The 17,910-nt window shown below is 39.5% G+C and overlaps 1 protein-coding gene and 1 long non-coding RNA gene across 5 annotated transcripts; one reads left to right on the top strand and one right to left on the bottom strand.

The window, feature by feature from the left end:
- Positions 1–159: 159 nt before the first annotated feature.
- AADAT (aminoadipate aminotransferase) lies at positions 160–16,009 on the top strand. 4 transcript variants are annotated; one of them, XM_065694449.1, is made up of 14 exons: positions 160–229; positions 1,283–1,351; positions 3,018–3,186; positions 4,261–4,393; positions 5,015–5,089; positions 6,371–6,568; positions 7,078–7,143; positions 8,320–8,402; positions 9,616–9,712; positions 10,548–10,609; positions 12,831–12,895; positions 13,814–13,920; positions 14,582–14,683; positions 15,679–16,009. In XM_065694449.1, exons 1-14 carry the CDS (start codon positions 160–162, stop codon positions 15,718–15,720), a joined length of 1,338 nt encoding a protein of 445 aa, XP_065550521.1. In that variant the 3' UTR covers positions 15,721–16,009. The 4 variants fall into 4 exon arrangements, with proteins under 4 accessions (XP_065550521.1, XP_065550547.1, XP_065550537.1 ...); XM_065694475.1 differs by having other exon boundaries at positions 173–233; XM_065694465.1 differs by having other exon boundaries at positions 173–289.
- On the bottom strand, positions 3,225–11,661 carry LOC136021835 (uncharacterized). The gene is made up of 3 exons (XR_010615919.1): positions 11,570–11,661; positions 8,547–8,646; positions 3,225–3,851 (listed from the first exon to the last, which is right to left on the bottom strand). It is a non-coding gene; the product is annotated as an uncharacterized LOC136021835 (long non-coding RNA).
- Positions 16,010–17,910: the final 1,901 nt, after the last annotated feature.

The raw sequence follows: 17,910 nt of genomic DNA, 5'->3' as shown, positions 1-17,910 counted from the left end.
AGGACACTACACGGGAGAAGCCGATGGGTGCACGAATGGAACGGCGTCCAAACCCGCCCAGCGAAACCCAGCCGAGCCCCCCTCAGCCCCGCACAGCCCAGCTCCGCTGGCCGGCGCCCAGGGACCTCCCCCGCGGCCACGGCGCGGGCGGGCCTGCACATGCCCAGCAGCGGCGGCCGCCACCGCTGCCCTGCCCGGCCGCCGCCGCCCGCTCTGCGCTGGGCTGCCGGTAGGTGCGTGCGCGGCCCAGCCTGCGGGGGCCTCAGTGTCCTCCCCACCCAGCCGTGAGGTGCGGGGCAGCGGAGGGCAGGCGGGGCGGGCGGCGTGTCCCCTTCCGAGCAGCGGGGCAGCGGCGGGTTGTCGGGGCAGAAGCGCTGCCTTGCGGCGCAGGCTTTACATACATCCGCACGGCTACGGCAGGGCCTTGGTGCGCCTGTGCTGGGGGCAGCAGGCTTGGGGGCGTTACGAGGAGGAGAGTGAAGAACGGTATGTTGAGAAAGCAGGCGGTTGTTTTATTCCTTAACGCGGCCTTGATCGACAGATCAGTTTTTAATAGCTGCCAGCACGTGCGTGTTGCTGCGGTTGCTAAGGGATTACTTGCGAGCTCAGGAGAAGCACACTGGGAAGCAGTGCCCAAAGTGCCAGTCATTTTGCTCCTGGGCTCTCCTTTACCGAGTTGTTTCCCGGCGACAACAGGCCTTGAGGCTTCCCACCAGCCTGCAGTTCACTATCCACCAAAGCTCTGTGGGCACAGGGGAAAGGGGGGGGAAATACACCTGAACCATTTTGAGACAGTGTGATTCACTGATGGCTTGCAACAGTAAAATCGCTTTAAATGCAGTACCTAATACAGCTCCATAAAGCTGGCTTCTCATTAAAGAGAGCTAATAGTTCTTCAAGATCTGTCAGATCTTCAAGTTTGTAATCTGCCATTTTAACTCCACAGCTCGCAGTAAAGGGCTTTTTCCTGTTCACTGGCACACCAAAATTCCCCAGATCAAAGCTATACCACTATCTATTTATTAGAGCAGCATTTCACTATGCCAGTGTCACAGTAGTCACTGGGAGGCTGTGACAGAACCTGTGAGTATGAAGTCGAGATTTTTCCATTAGTTCAAAAAGGGAAATAAATTCCAGCACTGATATTAACATAAACTGACATTTAATTTATGATAGAGCACATCTATGGAAATGACAAATTGGAAGCATTATTTGTGTGAGATGCACTGGGGTTCCTAATCACTTTTCTAGCTTCATGTCCAACTAATGACTTTCCTTTTAGACATGAATTACTCTCGGTTCATCACCACTGTGAGCGCAGCAAGAAAAGCATCTCCAATAAGACTTCTGAGTGAGTATTTTCCCATTGTTTCCAGGTTCTCTAGAAGGGTATTGTTCTACATTCTGGACTTCTCTGGGGTATCATCCCTAAGGGCTTGAAAAGGCTTGAAAGAAAACCATGCTGTAAGCTGATAAGCAAGGCCAGTTAACTGTTTTTGCTTTTGTCAAGTTGAGATGTCAAGGAGGTGTAAAGAAGAAGAAAGTGGATAGCCTGGAACCATTTCAGAAACCCATCCAGACAGAAGAGAGAGTATTGTCACTTCAGCATGGGTCTGGAAAATCTCCGCTACTGCCTGTGAAGGAGGGCTTTTGGCACAGTTTTCCACTGAATTTGCTCTGGGTGCCCAGGAACAAGCAACTGTTACTGACTTGAAATTCAGGCCCAGCTTCTTTACATGTAGCTTTCCTGTGTCCTGTCCATAAATTCCTCACCACACCAACCCCCTCAGTGTTGCTACACTTTCCTTTTCTGCATTATACTATCTTCAGGCTACCGTGTTAGGTAGTCTTCTGTGTGACAGATAGAAAAGGTTAACTGCCTATTTATTTACTCAGTTGAAACCTACAGGGACCTGACAGAATCAGAGCATGAGACATACATCACTAGTTAGACCTTCAGGGGTCAATTTCATCTCTTTGTAAGGGGTTGGCATTTGCTGTTCCGCTTAAAATGCTCCATGCTAAGTCAACTAACTCACTATAGACAGTTTCTGTACTTTTTTCAAGTAATATACTGATACACATCATAACACCGGTGCTAATTAACACAGCTTGTGCAGAAGGACACACTGAGGCTGCAGTTTTGATGACAAAGTAAATCTCTCTTTACCAGACCAAAAGTCACAGACATGACCCCTGTTACTGAACAGATAAGAATTAACTCCCCATGTGCAAGTTTGCTAAGTAGTAGTGGAGAATAAACTCTGTAACAGGAGGCCAGATCTGGTGTCATCTGTCCTCTCATACCTGATGTAAAACTGTCAGGTCAGCATGACTGCTATATTGTGAGCTCTTAGCTTTAGTGCAGTCTAGTGCTCTTGCTGGATTAAGGTCTAGTCTGTGCTGCATAGATTGGGTCTGAATGATTATGAAACTGACTTTAAAGCAAGAGTTGTTAACTTTTCCTTCATACTGAGTTACTTGCACAGTGCCTCCACCACTGAAGCTGGGAGGTCAAACTTTCCCATTCCTTTGTGGGAAAAGCTATAATTATATACATAACTATCAGTGTAGCTGCATTACTGCCAGCCACATAAGCTAAAGTGGGACTGAACAAAAAGCCAATCATGCCAAGTCAGTCTAAATGGAAGATAAGTAAGATTTCGAATTCTTGAAGCTTAAAAGACACCAGTCACAGAACAAGTTGTTGTAATAGTAGAACAGACCACGTGAGATTACAAAAAGCTATTTATAGTTTACTTTGAAGATGATTTTTTTGTTTTGGTCTGTCTCACTCATGTACCCCTGCCCACCCCCATCCCCCCCACACACATTTAATCTGGGTAGAAAGGTGAGTTTAAAAAGAATCATCATCCTTCTGAATTCATGACAGTTTAAAAAGAACTGAGAAATGGAGCAAGCTTCTCTGGACTATGATTACATACTGACTGCAGGATATGATCAGTGTTGCAATCATCGAATTGTAACCAAGTTTTTTTTTTTTCCTTTTACTCTAGCTGAATTGATGGAGAAGTCTCCTCCATCTCTCATCTCTCTGGCTGGAGGAGCACCAAACCCTGACCTTTTTCCATTTAAGAAGGCTACTGTTGCCATTGGACATGGAAGTGCTATTGAGATTGGGGAAGAGCTGATGAAGAGAGCTCTCCAGTACTCAGCCTCAGCAGGGTATCCGTCACAACTGCTTGCATGTCAAGACACCAGAATTAAGGGATCACAAAATGCTTTATTATTGAATCAATTCACCTGTGTTTTTAAAACCTGGTTATAAAACCTGTTTTACAAAAAAGGTTTAACTTCTCTCCATTTGCCTCACTATTTACATTTTGGTTTAAGTGGAAAGTTTTGAGCAGATAAGCAATTTAAAAAAATTACCACAAACCTAATACTAGTAGTTCTCATGCCAGAGCATTTCCTGTCTGTTAGTACTTGAGACTCCAGACTCCCAGATCACTGGGAGGAATCATTCTGTGTTTTGCAGTAAGATACTCATTAAAAGGTGCTGCATTGCACTACGTATTTCCTACATTCTGGAGTGTTTGGGTTACTTTCATATGGTACCATAGACTGAAATCAATATATACTGCAGGTGATAGTTGGAACTATTTATAGTATTGTCATTTCTAGTACAAAAATTTCACATCAGTAAGTTACTTTAGCACTCATGTGAACTCCCCAGCAGGCAGCACTGAGTAAGGCTTGTGACAGGTTTGCAAAAATATTTAGGTACACAATTTATAGATGTACGCAGGACATTAATCAGTGAAATGAAGACTTTTCTTGATACTGAAATGAACCCAGCCATTTGTGAACATCCTCAAAGATCTTGATACCTATTTAAAAAAAAAAAAAACTTTCAGAAATCCTTATTAGCTGCAGCCTGTTACTAGCAGCATTGTGAGCTTTGTCACACTGCCACATTTGAATATGGGAAGATCACTCCTAAGAATGGACATAGTTCAGCCTCCACCCCTATTCCATCCTTGTCAAATCATTTCTGCCCAGATTTCAGATGTTTGGTATATGGACCACAGGTGCCCATCTCTTCTGCTTTCCTGTAAGAAACATGTGTCTGATTTTCATGACTTGATAAAGTAGTCATAAAATTAACATCAAAGCATATCTGTGTGACAGCTGAAATCAGACTTAGGACTGTGTGCTAGATTTGGAAGTGACTTAAAGGAACAGCCTAGCTTTGGCCTATAGAAGACATTAAATACACCTTATTTATTCACATTTCAGGGTTCCAGAGCTGTTGTCTTGGCTAAAGAATTTCCAGCGAAATCTACACAATCCTCCCACAGCCAACTACAGTCCTGAGCAAGGACAAATGGAAGTGTGTGTCACAACTGGCAGTCAGGAAGGCTTGGGTAAAGTAAGACTGAAAGTTTCATATGTTAAAAGTATTTCTTTGAGATGTTTGTTCTCCCATCAGTTATGCATGATTCATTCAGTTATATATGGCATGACATGTCATTGTATAACTATGCACAGGGTACTTGATTAAATGCATGTCTTAGTATTATCAATACAAGATAATAGAATTGAAATAAAACTGGTGTGGCAGTCTCACTGTCATAAACGCCAAGGTAAACCAGGGCCTGTCCAAAAATACACTATTAAGGTAACATTTCACATTACTCAGGTAGTGCACATTATTTGTGTTACTGTAACTCGACTCTAATTGTTTCACTTAATTACCCCTTCCAGTCCACTCACTCAGCTGATCCTTTCTCTAACTGAAGTACTGTTTCTACTGTGTAATAGAGCACTGTCTTTCCATTTCAGATTGGTATTCTATAGCTGATTATCCAGCTTCATTTGGCTCTAAAGCTTTTTTTTCTTTCCCCAGTCAGTTCAATGCTTTTCTCACTGACAGCATAATTATGTGGTTAGGGAATTACTAACACCTAATCAAGATTTTTAATCCCATGAAGTCAGAAGTGTGAAGCATGTGTACAAGAATGCACAATCTTTCTAAAATGCTCTTTTACAGGTGTTTGAAATGCTCATTAACCCTGGGGACAACATCCTCTTGGATGCACCAACATACTCTGGAACACTAGCAGCTGTAAGTATTTTTTAGCTACACAACACTGTGAAGTTACTTTTCAAGTAAACAGCAGTTTAGTACTTGATCTGCAGGCTTATATACGCTCTGTTTGCTGTCAAAACATATCTAGGAATCACATTTTTCGTGTTAGTCAAGTTCATAAATATTAATTCATAGAAGTCTTTCTACTAAGTTCTATAAAAGCTATTCCAGGATTTGGAAGAGGAACTTGTGTCCTAATTCATTCAAGGAATAGGGTCACATTTGGGACGGGAAAGAAAGCCATCATAACCTAGTTCTGTTGAAACAAAGTTATAACGAGTGGGTATTTTAACATGTCAGCACATTCACCTGAAGTATTTTGTGGTCTGATTATACCATAGCTATGGATAGTATAAAACTGGAATAGGCCTAAAACATCCTTATACGAGTATGAAGAGGTGAATTATTAAGAACTATACAAATACAGCAAATTTTACTTTTGAAAAATAACTTAGTATGTACTCAAATGTCAGCTCGAAATGCGTAGGGTTAGAATAGATAATACACAATTTCAGTCATATCCTCATGCATCAAAAGGAATTTTGATGTTTACTGTGCCAAGTTTGAATATCTTGTCCAATAAATATACTTTGTTAGGAATATATTTTGACGTATTATGCAGGAGCTTGCATTTTTATTTAAAAATGGAGACTGCTACACATTACAAATTGAAATTCCATAGAGGGAAGACAACATGCTTTTTTGTTGGAATTTTACCTGTATTTTTTCATACTGCTGTTAATGTGTCACTGCAGTAGCTTCATTCCATTCTCTTTTGTATTGCTTAGTGTATCTGTTAAGAACAGATTCTTTGCCCTTTGTCAGCGAGAAGTAGCTTGCAGTTCTGGCACTTCCACTGAAGTAGAATGCAAAGTGTGAGTAGGAAATGAAGGTACTGTGATCATAGCATCTGTGGTGAGACCAGTGGAGTCCTGAGAGAACATAGTTTAAATTCACAAAATCCCTTTCTGAATGTAAAAACCATATGCAGTTTCCTAGAGAAGAGCAGCAATTGGACATAAGAGCTACCCCTTTCTCCTTAGATGGCTTAACAGGCCAAATAAAGAGTAATGTGGTAAATTTGACAAGCTCCGCAGCAAATTCAGGCAAACCCTTTTTAATCATGAGCAAATGGAGCTTGAGATTATAGCTGTAAATTCAGAAAGACTGTGTATTAGTGAAAACTAACAATGTTGATGACAAAAGGAAGACTTTTGAATTATGGTATTATGACAGTTTTGTTCCTCCTATCAACAGCTGAGGCCACTGGGTTGTAACATAATTAATGTTCCTAGTGACCAACATGGCATTATTCCAGATGCTCTAAAAGAAATTCTATCTACTTGGAGCCCAGATGATAGCTGTCACCTTCCCAAATTCCTGTACACTGTTCCAAATGGGTGCAACCCAACTGGAAACTCTCTGACCGCAGAGCGCAAGAAAGAGATTTACCAGGTATGTAGCTGGGGCCTTGTGAACCTTGTAGCTGGAAATGGAGAAGTGTCAGTCTCAGTTGAAGATACCCTACGTGTGGTATTTGGGCCAATTACTGGTCCAGTAGACATTCCTCCTCAAACTTGCTTCTAGCAGAACCTCTTTCATGAGAGCCCTTCAGAGGTGGACTATGCATTAGATAAATTGTTTTTGCAGTAGTACCCCATTGTTTGCCAATATCTTTGCCATGGGCTTCTAACTGGACTTACTGCAAGATGCCTAACAGCTGGAACACTACTGTGGAACAGATTCAGTTATTACACTTGACTTTGTACTGTGGGTACCATGTTCACTCTTACAATTGCTTGATGTCCAAATTGGGCATTTGAAAGCTTCTCTTGATAGGGCCTTGTATACAGTGAATGAGCAATACACACAATAATTTGGTCCTGGTAATAGGCCCAAGGTAGAGTAAGTACTTAATTTACAGTGTCTTTACATTCTAATAAATCTTTTATTAATTTCTTTAGCTTGCAAGAAAATACGATTTTCTCATAATAGAAGATGATCCTTACTACTTTGTCCAGTTTGAAAAGGTAATTTGTCTTCCATAATCCTTACCTATACCTTTTCTGGTCCAGGAGAGACCCAATATATGAGCCATGGATCTTCCTGCATGTTCCTTCTTCATGTCCTACTCCAGGGTAGTTGTAGGCCTCACAGTCTATGCTACTTTCAGTTGTTGTCCCCTTTTTGGTATTTCATTGCCTCAGGCCTTATTACAGGACAGAATTTCCTGCAGTAGTCAAAATAGCTAAGACTTTACCTCCAGAGCAAAACAAGCATGCCACTGAAGCAGCACTTGAAAATAGCAGCACCTTAATGATCCCTTCAGCCCAGTCTCTTTCAGTGGAAGACTGCCTACTCCCAATTCACTATATGCTAATTTTACCCCTTGGCCTTCTGGAGAACCTGAGAGAATTTTCCTAGATACCACAGGAAGTACTGCTGGATAGGCAGGTTCCTTCCTTCATGTAAATGTTCCCCAAATGGGTAACAATTGGCTATTGACCCGTCTTCACACAGGGGTCTACAGTAACACAGTCTGCACAAGTACCTAGAAGCTGGTCTTACAAAGCAGTAAAACACTGGTAGCATGCTGAACACTGGTTCAGCATTTTCTGTTTTGCAATATGCTTTTATGGAAGGAGGCAATAAAACCGCTTCACTTGTTGAATAGCATTACATATCTTTTCTAGAGAGTGTAAGTGGAGAAGGCGTAAACGTAGAACTACTGATAAGGAAAAAGTGTGCTGAAGTCCGATCATCAAAATTTGGCCATAGCTTCTGATTTAGTTTATTATTATTGGTTTTTTTTAAGGTAAATCTAAAAGCCGCAGAGCCCCATCTTCGAAATTACAGTGTCTGTTCACTCCATAAAAAAGTCTTGGCGAAGAAATAATTATTTTTCTCTTCTACTTTTGCTTCATACCAAAACTTGAACTGAACACTTGTATGCTGAAGAGTTGGCTAAGCATCAAATAAACAAGGCTGCTTTCTTGATGACATTCATGGAATATTGTAATCACAGGCAGCTACCCTAAACAGCCCCTTGCCAGCAAGTTACTGCATTTATTTTCCTTGGAATGCACATCAAAATACTTATTATCAAAATAATTCAGTAAGAAATTAATTATGTCTTCATAGTAAAGAAAGTTATTACATCATAATCTTGACTAGTATCTTGAATTTACTTTTCTTTTTCCCCCAAGCCATGGGCTCCAACTTTCCTCTCAATGGATGTGGATGGTCGAGTTATCAGGACTGACTCTTTCTCTAAAATACTCTCATCTGGGTAAGGCCAGCTTTGGACTGCTCAGCACTGCCTGTTAAGGCACAAGACTTCATACAAAATGATCAGATGTGTCAATTCGTTCATCTAATACCTATCCATTTCTGGAATGCACTTTTGGATCCACAGCTTTTGCAGTCTACTCACTTTTCACGTTACCTCTTGGCAGTCATGTAACTCCAGCTCCTGTTTCTCTTCTGATACCGATAACCATTCCCCCCAGGCAGCCCATTCTTGCAGGCACCATCTAGGCAGAAAGACAGCTGCTGGATATAGCTCTGTTCCTGGAACTCCTAGCAGCTTTCCTCTCTTCTTCTTCCACTTCTCCTGTCTCTTACCATTCCTGCAGACTCTCTAAACTTGTAGTACAAAAAGAAATGATGGCATTCTCCACAAACTGTTCATAGCATTGTAGTGCTTTCTAGTCTTCTAGGCTTACAATTCTCTGCCTGAAAAACTAGGCTGTTTTGCCTTTCACACAAATGAACATATTTGATTAACTTGCTTTTGTTTGGTATAAAATGTAAGAAAATAATATGAATTCTGCACTGGCAGCTAGTCATCATAACCCTATACCTGAGAAAGGGAGGTGATAACATGATGCTAAGTGTGATTGCACTGTCAAAAGTAACATTGAAAAGCCATGGTTCATTTTTGTCTTTATCAGACACGTAAGTTTACTGGTTCTATTTTTCTTCAAAGAAAAACTTGAGCCAGTCTGTAAAGATGGATCATTAGAATTGAAGCAGGAATAAAAATCTAGTTTATCAGTCTAAATTCCATTTATCCTTCAGTACTGAAAGGGAGTGAAAGAGTAAAGCTGTTCATCGCTTCCATCTGTTTTTCAGAAAGCCTGAGCACTCATGATTTTTCTTTATGTGAAAACCCATCCTTCCTTAACTTTGAGTCATCTAAATCTTTATGATTGCAGAGGAAAGCTTAAAAATATGGGATATGTTCTGAAGTCTCAGAACTAAGAAGCTACCGTAAGCATTAAAAAACCTTAAATGTTTTTATTTCATTACTTTGACTAGTCGTAAGTTGCATAAGCCTGGGGTTAGGGCAGTATTAAAGTACAGATAAAAGCATAAAAGATCCTCACAAAACCAATGAAATGGTTACATGTTTTCCCAGTTAGAAGTTAAACCCTAACTCATGTGAAGTATTAGCACATTGCATTTCTGTAGTAACTTTTTTCTGTTGTTTTGTTCTGTAGGTTAAGAATAGGTTTTCTGACAGGACCCAAGCCTCTTATCGACAGAGTTATTTTACACATACAGGTTTCTACAATGCACACCAGCACTTTCACACAGGCAAGTACTGAACTGTCAACTGAATTATATTTAGAAAAGCCAAGATATCCCAGGTCATAAGAAACCACAAACTGCTTTGCACTTCTGCAGTTTTGTTTATAAGCACATACATAATCATCTGCCAAAGGAAGACAGACTGCCATAGAAGTTACAACCAGGGCTAGATGGTGTCTCAGTGCACAGAAAGCACAGCTAATATGCCCTTAACTCTGAGGTTTCAAGAATAAAGATGTAAAATACTTTGTCTCTTGCTAGTAGGTTCCCTTGAAAAACCTCAATGGAAAGCATACATTGGAAGAAGCACTCAGGGTTGGGTTTCGTTTGGTTGGTTGGGTTTTTTTCCTCAATTATTTTATAATTGGAGCACTACTGGCAGCCCACAAAAACCTCACAAAGTAGGCTACCAACTACAGCCCTGTTATGGTTAATTATAAGGAAAGGAGACATTGGGCTCATGTAAATATTACTTCCATCTGCCAGCTCCATTATTTTGTGAGAGGCAGCATTAAAACAAAGAGGCTGTTATGGGCACAACAGTAAATCAACATACACTGCCTTCCTTTTTCTCCCCGATTATCTTATTTAGCTCTCCATCCATATTTTCTCCCTTCACCCCAATATCCAAACACTGCCATGATCCTTAGAGACAGCAGTAACATGGACTACAATGGCCTGTTTCTGTTGCCGCCTCTGTTTATAAAAGGTTCCAAGAGACCTTAAATGCAATTCTTGCTTGTGTGGAATTTTGAATAATGCATCAGGAAATGTATCTTATGATGACTGCAAAACAGTCCTGTTTAAAATATGTTATTGATGATATGTTTTATTTCTCTAGATTATGATACTACAGCTGCTTCAGCAATGGGGAGAAAAGGGTTTCTTGGAGCATACAGATAGGTAGGGTCATGTCGTATGCTGAATCCCATCATTTGTTCTTCTGCTTTTTGTTTCCTATGTAAAATATTCTTTGCAGAAAAAAGTCAGAAGAGATGGATCACTGTTAAGCCAGAGCACCAAGACTGACAGTATTCACACAAGAGTCCTGAACGAGCTGAGTGTGAAATGGCAGACATGCAAGTTGGGGCATATAACCTACCACTACAAATCAGCAGTCTGCCAAACCATAGGCCCAGTCATTACGCAGCTCCCATGTGAAGGGAACGCAAGAGGATCCTGGGAGCTCCCAGGTAGTGATTCTCTGCTGATATAGTACAGTCTATAGCAAAGGTTAGGATCACTGAGCACATAATCTATTGAGAAATGGTCAACATGGCTCCAGTAAAGGGAATTCTTGCCCCACTAACTCAGCAGGGATTCACTCTCTTAATATCCTTAGTCTAATGATTTTGGATACTGATGGAAAGATCTACAGCAAGGTTCACCTGCGTTTACTAAGTATTGCCTTTATTGCCACTCTTGGAAACTGAACATTTTTTTGTATACTGACTGACATGCATTTTGCTTTCATTTATTATGCTGGAGGAACATAGTTTCTCTTGACTACCCATGCTTCATTTCAGACACCATACTTGGTTGCTATTAGAACCCCAAGCTTCCTACTTTACCAGGAGTAAACTCTATAGAGATCTATAAACAGGGATATGAGCAAAACATAGAAAAAGTTCTTATACCTCACTGTAACAGGCACTTCTATCCCCACAGCACCTGCCTGTTGTCCATACTGTAAATACCAGCATTAAAAAAAGCAGCAAAATCCCCAAAGCTGACACAGCAACCCTAGCCCTTGTTTTAAAGATTGGGAACATAAATATAGGCTTTGCAAGGAAACTTGAACCACATTTCAGCTTGACTTTCAGCACTTCGAAAAACGTATCTTAAGTGCATCTCTCCACTTACCTCCTTCTTCTAGGAGAAAAGGCATGCCTGTTTAAGCCAGAAGATCATTCTTCCTCTGAGATACTGAAAACAGTATTGCAGTAGGTTAGCTACAACCCTCTATAACCTTTTAAGCACACTTGTTAAGTGACTTATTGATGAGGCCCAACAGCTGACTGGAATATCTTCCAGGTGATTTTATTTGGACAAGATTGACTTGTTAGAGTATGTGGTTGAGTAGGAGCTATTCTGTTGTTTGAAGCAGTTATATTTTTGTGTAAGTCTTATCTTACTACTACTTGTAATTTCATTCTGACATGAGAGGAAAAATGATAACAGAAAGGCAAAATCTTTAACAGAATTTGTGATGTGGTAAAAGTGAGATTCACCATTTCATGTAGAATGTAGCAATTGGTGTAGGCTGAGTCCCAGAACTATATGAGTCTGTGTTAGTGTTTGTCTATCAGATGTACTAACAAATATCAGATACACCCACAAATTAAAGCTATTGGTTCAGAGAGTATGTAAGAAAAAATATAAAATTATGCAAACTGAGTATGGGAGTTGGGAACACATTTGCCATCTGATTTATGAACTCTGTATCAGGCATTTCTCTTGTGTCTCCCCTGGCAGAGCTGTCACATGTTAACAAAAGCAAGACTTGTCCATGTTGAAACTTGGGTTAGGGTCATTTTCCCCAGAAAGAGATTGAATTATTTGTAAGCTTCACTTAAAGTGAGAAGGAGATAGATTCAGAAGTGTAGAAAAGGGGAAGCTGTCAAATAGCTGTGATATGTTTATCATATGTTTTATGAAATACCATTTCCATGTGTACCTATTACAGAAATTCAACCCAAAGGTACAAATGTTAAGTCTGTGCTTTTGCATATGTGTATGGTCCTTAATTCTCTTCAATATGCCCTTTTTGTGCAGTAAATATTGCTGACAGGACTTGCATTCACTGATACAGACAGAATGGATATAATATTGAAAAAGTTTCCATGACATATGTAAAGCTTAAGAAGCAGTCAGGCAGGCATTTTCTCTGTGTGGTTGATCTGTGCTTTGTTGGAGACCTGCTGAAGCATTCAAGACCTCTCTGATACATATACAAAGTTTTATACACACAGTGTACTGTATTTGCCCATATAGGATATGTTTATATTTCCATTAAGTGTACACTTAAGTTGTTCAAGTAGAAAAGCTTTGTTTCTGCCTTTGGAAGGAAATGTACTCTGAAGCTCTATGAGATCATGACTTTGAACTGATAATTTACTTTCAGAGTGGTGGAGTTCTACAGGACCCAGCGGGATGCAATGCTCACTGCTGCTGACAAGTGGTTAAAAGGTCAGTGAGTGCAACATAGCTAATTACTTAAATTTTTTCCAAACTGTTTATCATGTTTGTGTTCAAGAAAAATCACTAAAGTTCATCTCTTGACTGAAGTGACAGATAAGCACTATAGCAAATCAATGACATTAAATATTCAGCTTAGGACAAATTATCTGGTACTGCTGTTTTCATGCTTTTCTGGTGGGACAAGGGGATTGTGATGAGTACAAAGCTCACCACATAACTGCATAAAGCGCTTTTACAAAGAGCATGTATTTCACTCCAGTATGTTCTTGCACTGTTTATGTTTAAAATCTCTGTCTGAAATAGTCATCAGATTCAGTGGCTTTAATTTCAAAGAAATAAATAATTGATACAGCAGTAATGATAAGCAATTTTTTTGTCAGAAATCAATTTCAGATGTTCCCTTTTGTGGTTAATTACACAGCATAGAAAAATTTGATCAACAATAATGCAACTACACTTAGGGATTCACTCCTTTTAGTCAGTTTAAGTGGAATCAGCAATAACTGCTGAAGAACTGCCCACCTACCTTAGATGATACTTTCACAGGACATGAGTACTTGGGTACCACACAATCATTAATGTACTTACTCTTCCTAGTTCCAGGGTTTAGATATGAAGTATTTCCTTTTTTTTTTTTCTGCATGGATGTGAACAACCAGGGGTTGTTGACCTGGCTAGGCCCTCTTTGTCTCAGTTCCCAAAGTACCCAAACAGTATAATACCACTGGGCTACCCTAAAGTGTGTTGGAATTTTGAATAATGCATCAGGATATGTGGCCTACATTCCCTTTGAGGTTATCAGAGCAACAAATCTACTATTCACTGAATCGATGATGTGTCAGTTAAAGATGGGGTGGAAGTTTCTTTCCCAATTCCTTTGTTTTCTCTCTCCCTCTCTCTCCCCAGACTTGGCAGAATGGTACCCTCCTGCTGCTGGGATGTTCTTATGGATCAAAATTAAGGGTATTTCTGATACACAGCAGCTCATCATGGAAAAAGCTTTGCAGAAAGAAGTATGACCTATGGCTTAATGGCTTATGATGTTAAAATGAAATGAGGGAAGGATAAAATAATTTTACCATATCTATCCACACATATGCACATACATAAAAAGCAGGGCAACTTGCCACATACCATCACTGAGCCTGCAAGTCAGGCGCAGTCACATAGTGACTAATTGATAAAATATTTTCATGTCTCTATTCAGATGTTGGTATTTAATCAGCTTACTTAAATTCAAACTATTATAATAGCACAATAAATCATGTATACAACATACATACAGAATATTAATATACATACCTATATGAATAATGGCTGTCCACTATCTCTTTTCAATAAGAGAAATTAAGTGGAATTTTATTTCTATAATTATAAGAGCCAGCACTGCGTACTGAGTAAACTACATCCCACCTTACTGGTGCTTCAAAACATTGTGATGGTAAGGCAGACCTGGTAAGCCACCAGCCCAGGTAAACAAAACGTAAGAGCACTTTGATTTTGTTTTGAAAAGTCTGACTCAAATGCATAGTTTTGGCTTTGATTTTGAAGAAATACATTATACCATGTTCTGATCGCAGTGTTTCAGCAGCAAGACTTGTCAAATTTAATTTAACATAGTGTTTTAAAACTGCACAAGTGGCAATAACCAGGTGGCTAATCAATTTTTCTTAGGTGCTACTGGTTCCTGGAGGAGCATTCAATATCAATAGTTCAGAGCCAAGTTCTTACATCAGAGCCTCTTTCTCTTTGTCTTCTCCAGCCCAGATGGATCTGGTAAGTGAGGTTTTTTCTTTTACTTTCTTATTTCTGCTTATTTCTCCTTATGTGTTTTCTTGAGTGTTAGTACTTTTCTAAACATTTGTAAACATTTTAGTAAACATTTTAGTAAATGTTTTTAAACATTTGTTTAGTACTTGGGTCATGAAGCAGTACTTTTGAAGCAGTATTAGCTGTTTCTTAGCCAAGACACTCATATCCAAATGACCTGAAAGGTACCAGATTTTTAGGACCACTTGAAATTTTTCTGTGAATCTCATATATGGAGATTCTCAGACTTAACCCTCCCAGATATTACCCATCAAGGCTCTACTGGAGGCTAGAGTAAGTTTTGCTATTTGCTTTAGCATTAGCAGGCATCGTATATCTTTTATTTTCCAGATTTTCCATTCCTGAGATTGAATTACCTGTTTCTCTGTGTGTTGTCAATCCTTTATAAGAAAGAATATTGTTTTTCTTGCATACAATTGATATATATGTCGTATTTCATTTCTCAGGAACGAATCTATGTATTTTACAGTTTGGATGATACTTGGCTGTATCTATAAATTCAGTGGATAGATAGGAGACATTTGTGCAGATTTAATACTCATTTGATTCAGGTGCTTGAAACAGTTTGGTATTTGTATTTGTACTTTCATTCAGTTGTGAAGGTTTGTAACTTCTAAGTGCTTCTACTGCCTTTCTATTCCTTCTTTTGTAGTTCTGTTTCTTCCTTCTTTGTAAAAGTAATTCACAACCATACTATTGATAGTCAAATGTATCTATCTTTTATATGCTTCCCCACTCAACTGTTCTTCCTTTACTTTCACCTTTGGAACCTCCAGACCTATACATTATAAAAGGAAAACAGAGAATATAGCAGAATTTGGCAGTATAAAATATTGAGTTCATATATGGGTAGGTTGGTTTCAGTTGCTTTACAGGTTTGACATGTTGCCTGTTTAAGTAATGCTGGAATATAAATGTGAGCCATATTTGTGTCATTGCAGGCCTTCAAGAGACTGGCTGACCTTATAAAAGAAGCTTTATGAAAAAGCTAAATAGAGATCTTGCAGCAATCAAAATCATCTCCAGAAAATATTTACTAACATTTGTATTTCATCAGAACACTTTTTTGGCGGTTTACTTTGACAGGTCATTGCATCACTAAGTTTATTCAAATTCAGAAGCATTTAAAATACTCAAACCCAAAATGTTGTTTTCCATTTGGGTTGTGAAAGAGGGAAATCAGTTACTTAGGACGTTGCACCTGAGGTGATTTTATCCACTATTACTTAATCCCAGCCAACACATTCCTCCAACACCTTATGTTGGAATTGTCTTGTGTGTCACTTTCCTTCTTGTCCTGTTGTATGGCATCTGGTTTTGAAGATGTGAAGATCGTGAAGATCGGTATTTAGTTTTACTAACATTTTGTCAGGTAAAACTGATGTAAGGGTGTTGAAAAATAGAAACTGATCCAGCAAAATTAGGCTATGATTATAGTTCATTTTCTAACTTGTACAAGGTTTTCTGGTTTCTGGCTTCTAACTTCAGTCTGTACCTGTGTTAGAAATTCTGTGGTTTGCAAAGGCATGTGGATGTGCTAATAGAACTGCTCCCTGCTCTTAGTTAATCAATCAGATGTGCTTCTGAATGAGTAACTAAACAGGGGACATAGTGGAATGGACAGTACTCTGACACTGCCAGATGTACAAAGCAAGCAAAATGGAAAAATAAAGAAATGTTCTGATTTCTAATCTCTTGGCCCTTATCATCCCAAACATTTGATTCTTGGCAACATATACAGAACCTTCAGAAATTTTTAACTGTAGATTCTCAAGGGAGAGCCCACAGTCCCAAAGCTGCTCTCAGGGCACCACCGCTGTCCTTGAAGACAGGCTTCTCCTTTTACACAATGTGTGATGGTGCTAATAGGAGGTCCAAACTAGCAGTGCCTTCTGCGTAGTGCTGCTTAACAGCAAGTGTTCATGTTTCAACTTGGTTTCTCAACCACACACAGAAATTTTGGAAGCTCTGACTTTGCTAAGAAGTAACGCAATTTTTATCTTGGGTGCAATTTATTAAAACATTTTATACAACAGAATGAATTGGTGTGTCTGTTTAATTAAAATATTTTTACAGAGGAATAAATGTAAATCTCATGTAAGACTGATTTTAGTTCTCAGGCAAATGCTGTTGTCAAATACTACTGTCATGTTGTCATTCAGCCTGACCTGAATTAGAAAAACATTATCAAAATATCATTATCAAGCAAGCTCTGTATTGGTGATGTGTTGAATAATACACCACTTAACTAAATACTAATTTAGTTGAATGTAAGCAAAATGCAATCCCATTTGCTGCACATTAGATGCTTTTGCTATCAGCTAATTTAATTTAGAGATTTTTTCCCTGACTGTGGTGAGGCAGCTAAAATTAAATTAATACCCTGAACAATGCAAATTGAACAATGGCAGTGAAATCTTATGCACATGCTGTTTCCCTGAACCTCTGAAAGCAGAATTTCTGGACTCCTGGGAGAGAGCATTCACTGTAATTAAATGTTCCCGGAGGAAGCCATGTAGAGACAAAAGGCAACAAGTTCACAGCGAAAGAAGTTACATGGCAAATGAAAGGTTTATTTTTCCCTTTCTGTTTCATCCATCTAAGAACAAATAACCTCTCCTTCATAGCAGATTTAATCTGCCACAAGTGGCACAATCCACTGCTGGGGAAGAGAAGATACAGAGGAGAGAAAGGGCTTGGTGTCATAAGCACATCCTCTGGTGCTGGATATGGGTAGTTATGGAAGAGCTTCCAGCAGTGTTGTAGAGAACTGCCCAACATGTGGGCAGTTCTGGCAGGCTGAGTCTTCAGACTTGTTTCTGAATGGTCAGTACCTGCCCATTCTCTTGTACCTACACGTTGGTTCCAGTGGATTTTCAGACTTTGGGCAGATTAGAAAGACCTAGAAATTCTGAATAGCCGCGGTATATGACCCAAACAATTCGGCTGTACAAGGAACATAGATCTCAACCCACCCGATTGCTCCACACATTCAGACTTGAGCAACGCATCCACTTCTGCTTTGGAAGTTTTACCGATGTAGCAGCGGGCAGCAGTTCTTCCCTGGGAGAATGGAAATACTAACTATAACAACTTCAACATAACTCCTGAACTTCTGCATAAAATACATTTACAAATTTTAGGTTCATATAGGTCATTACTCTAAAGGAAAA

Source organism: Lathamus discolor, chromosome 1 (genome assembly GCF_037157495.1).
Source record: "Lathamus discolor isolate bLatDis1 chromosome 1, bLatDis1.hap1, whole genome shotgun sequence".
Taxonomy (NCBI): domain Eukaryota; kingdom Metazoa; phylum Chordata; class Aves; order Psittaciformes; family Psittacidae; genus Lathamus; species Lathamus discolor.
Note: the sequence above shows the minus strand (reverse complement) of the source record. Positions and strands in the feature narration are given on the sequence as shown.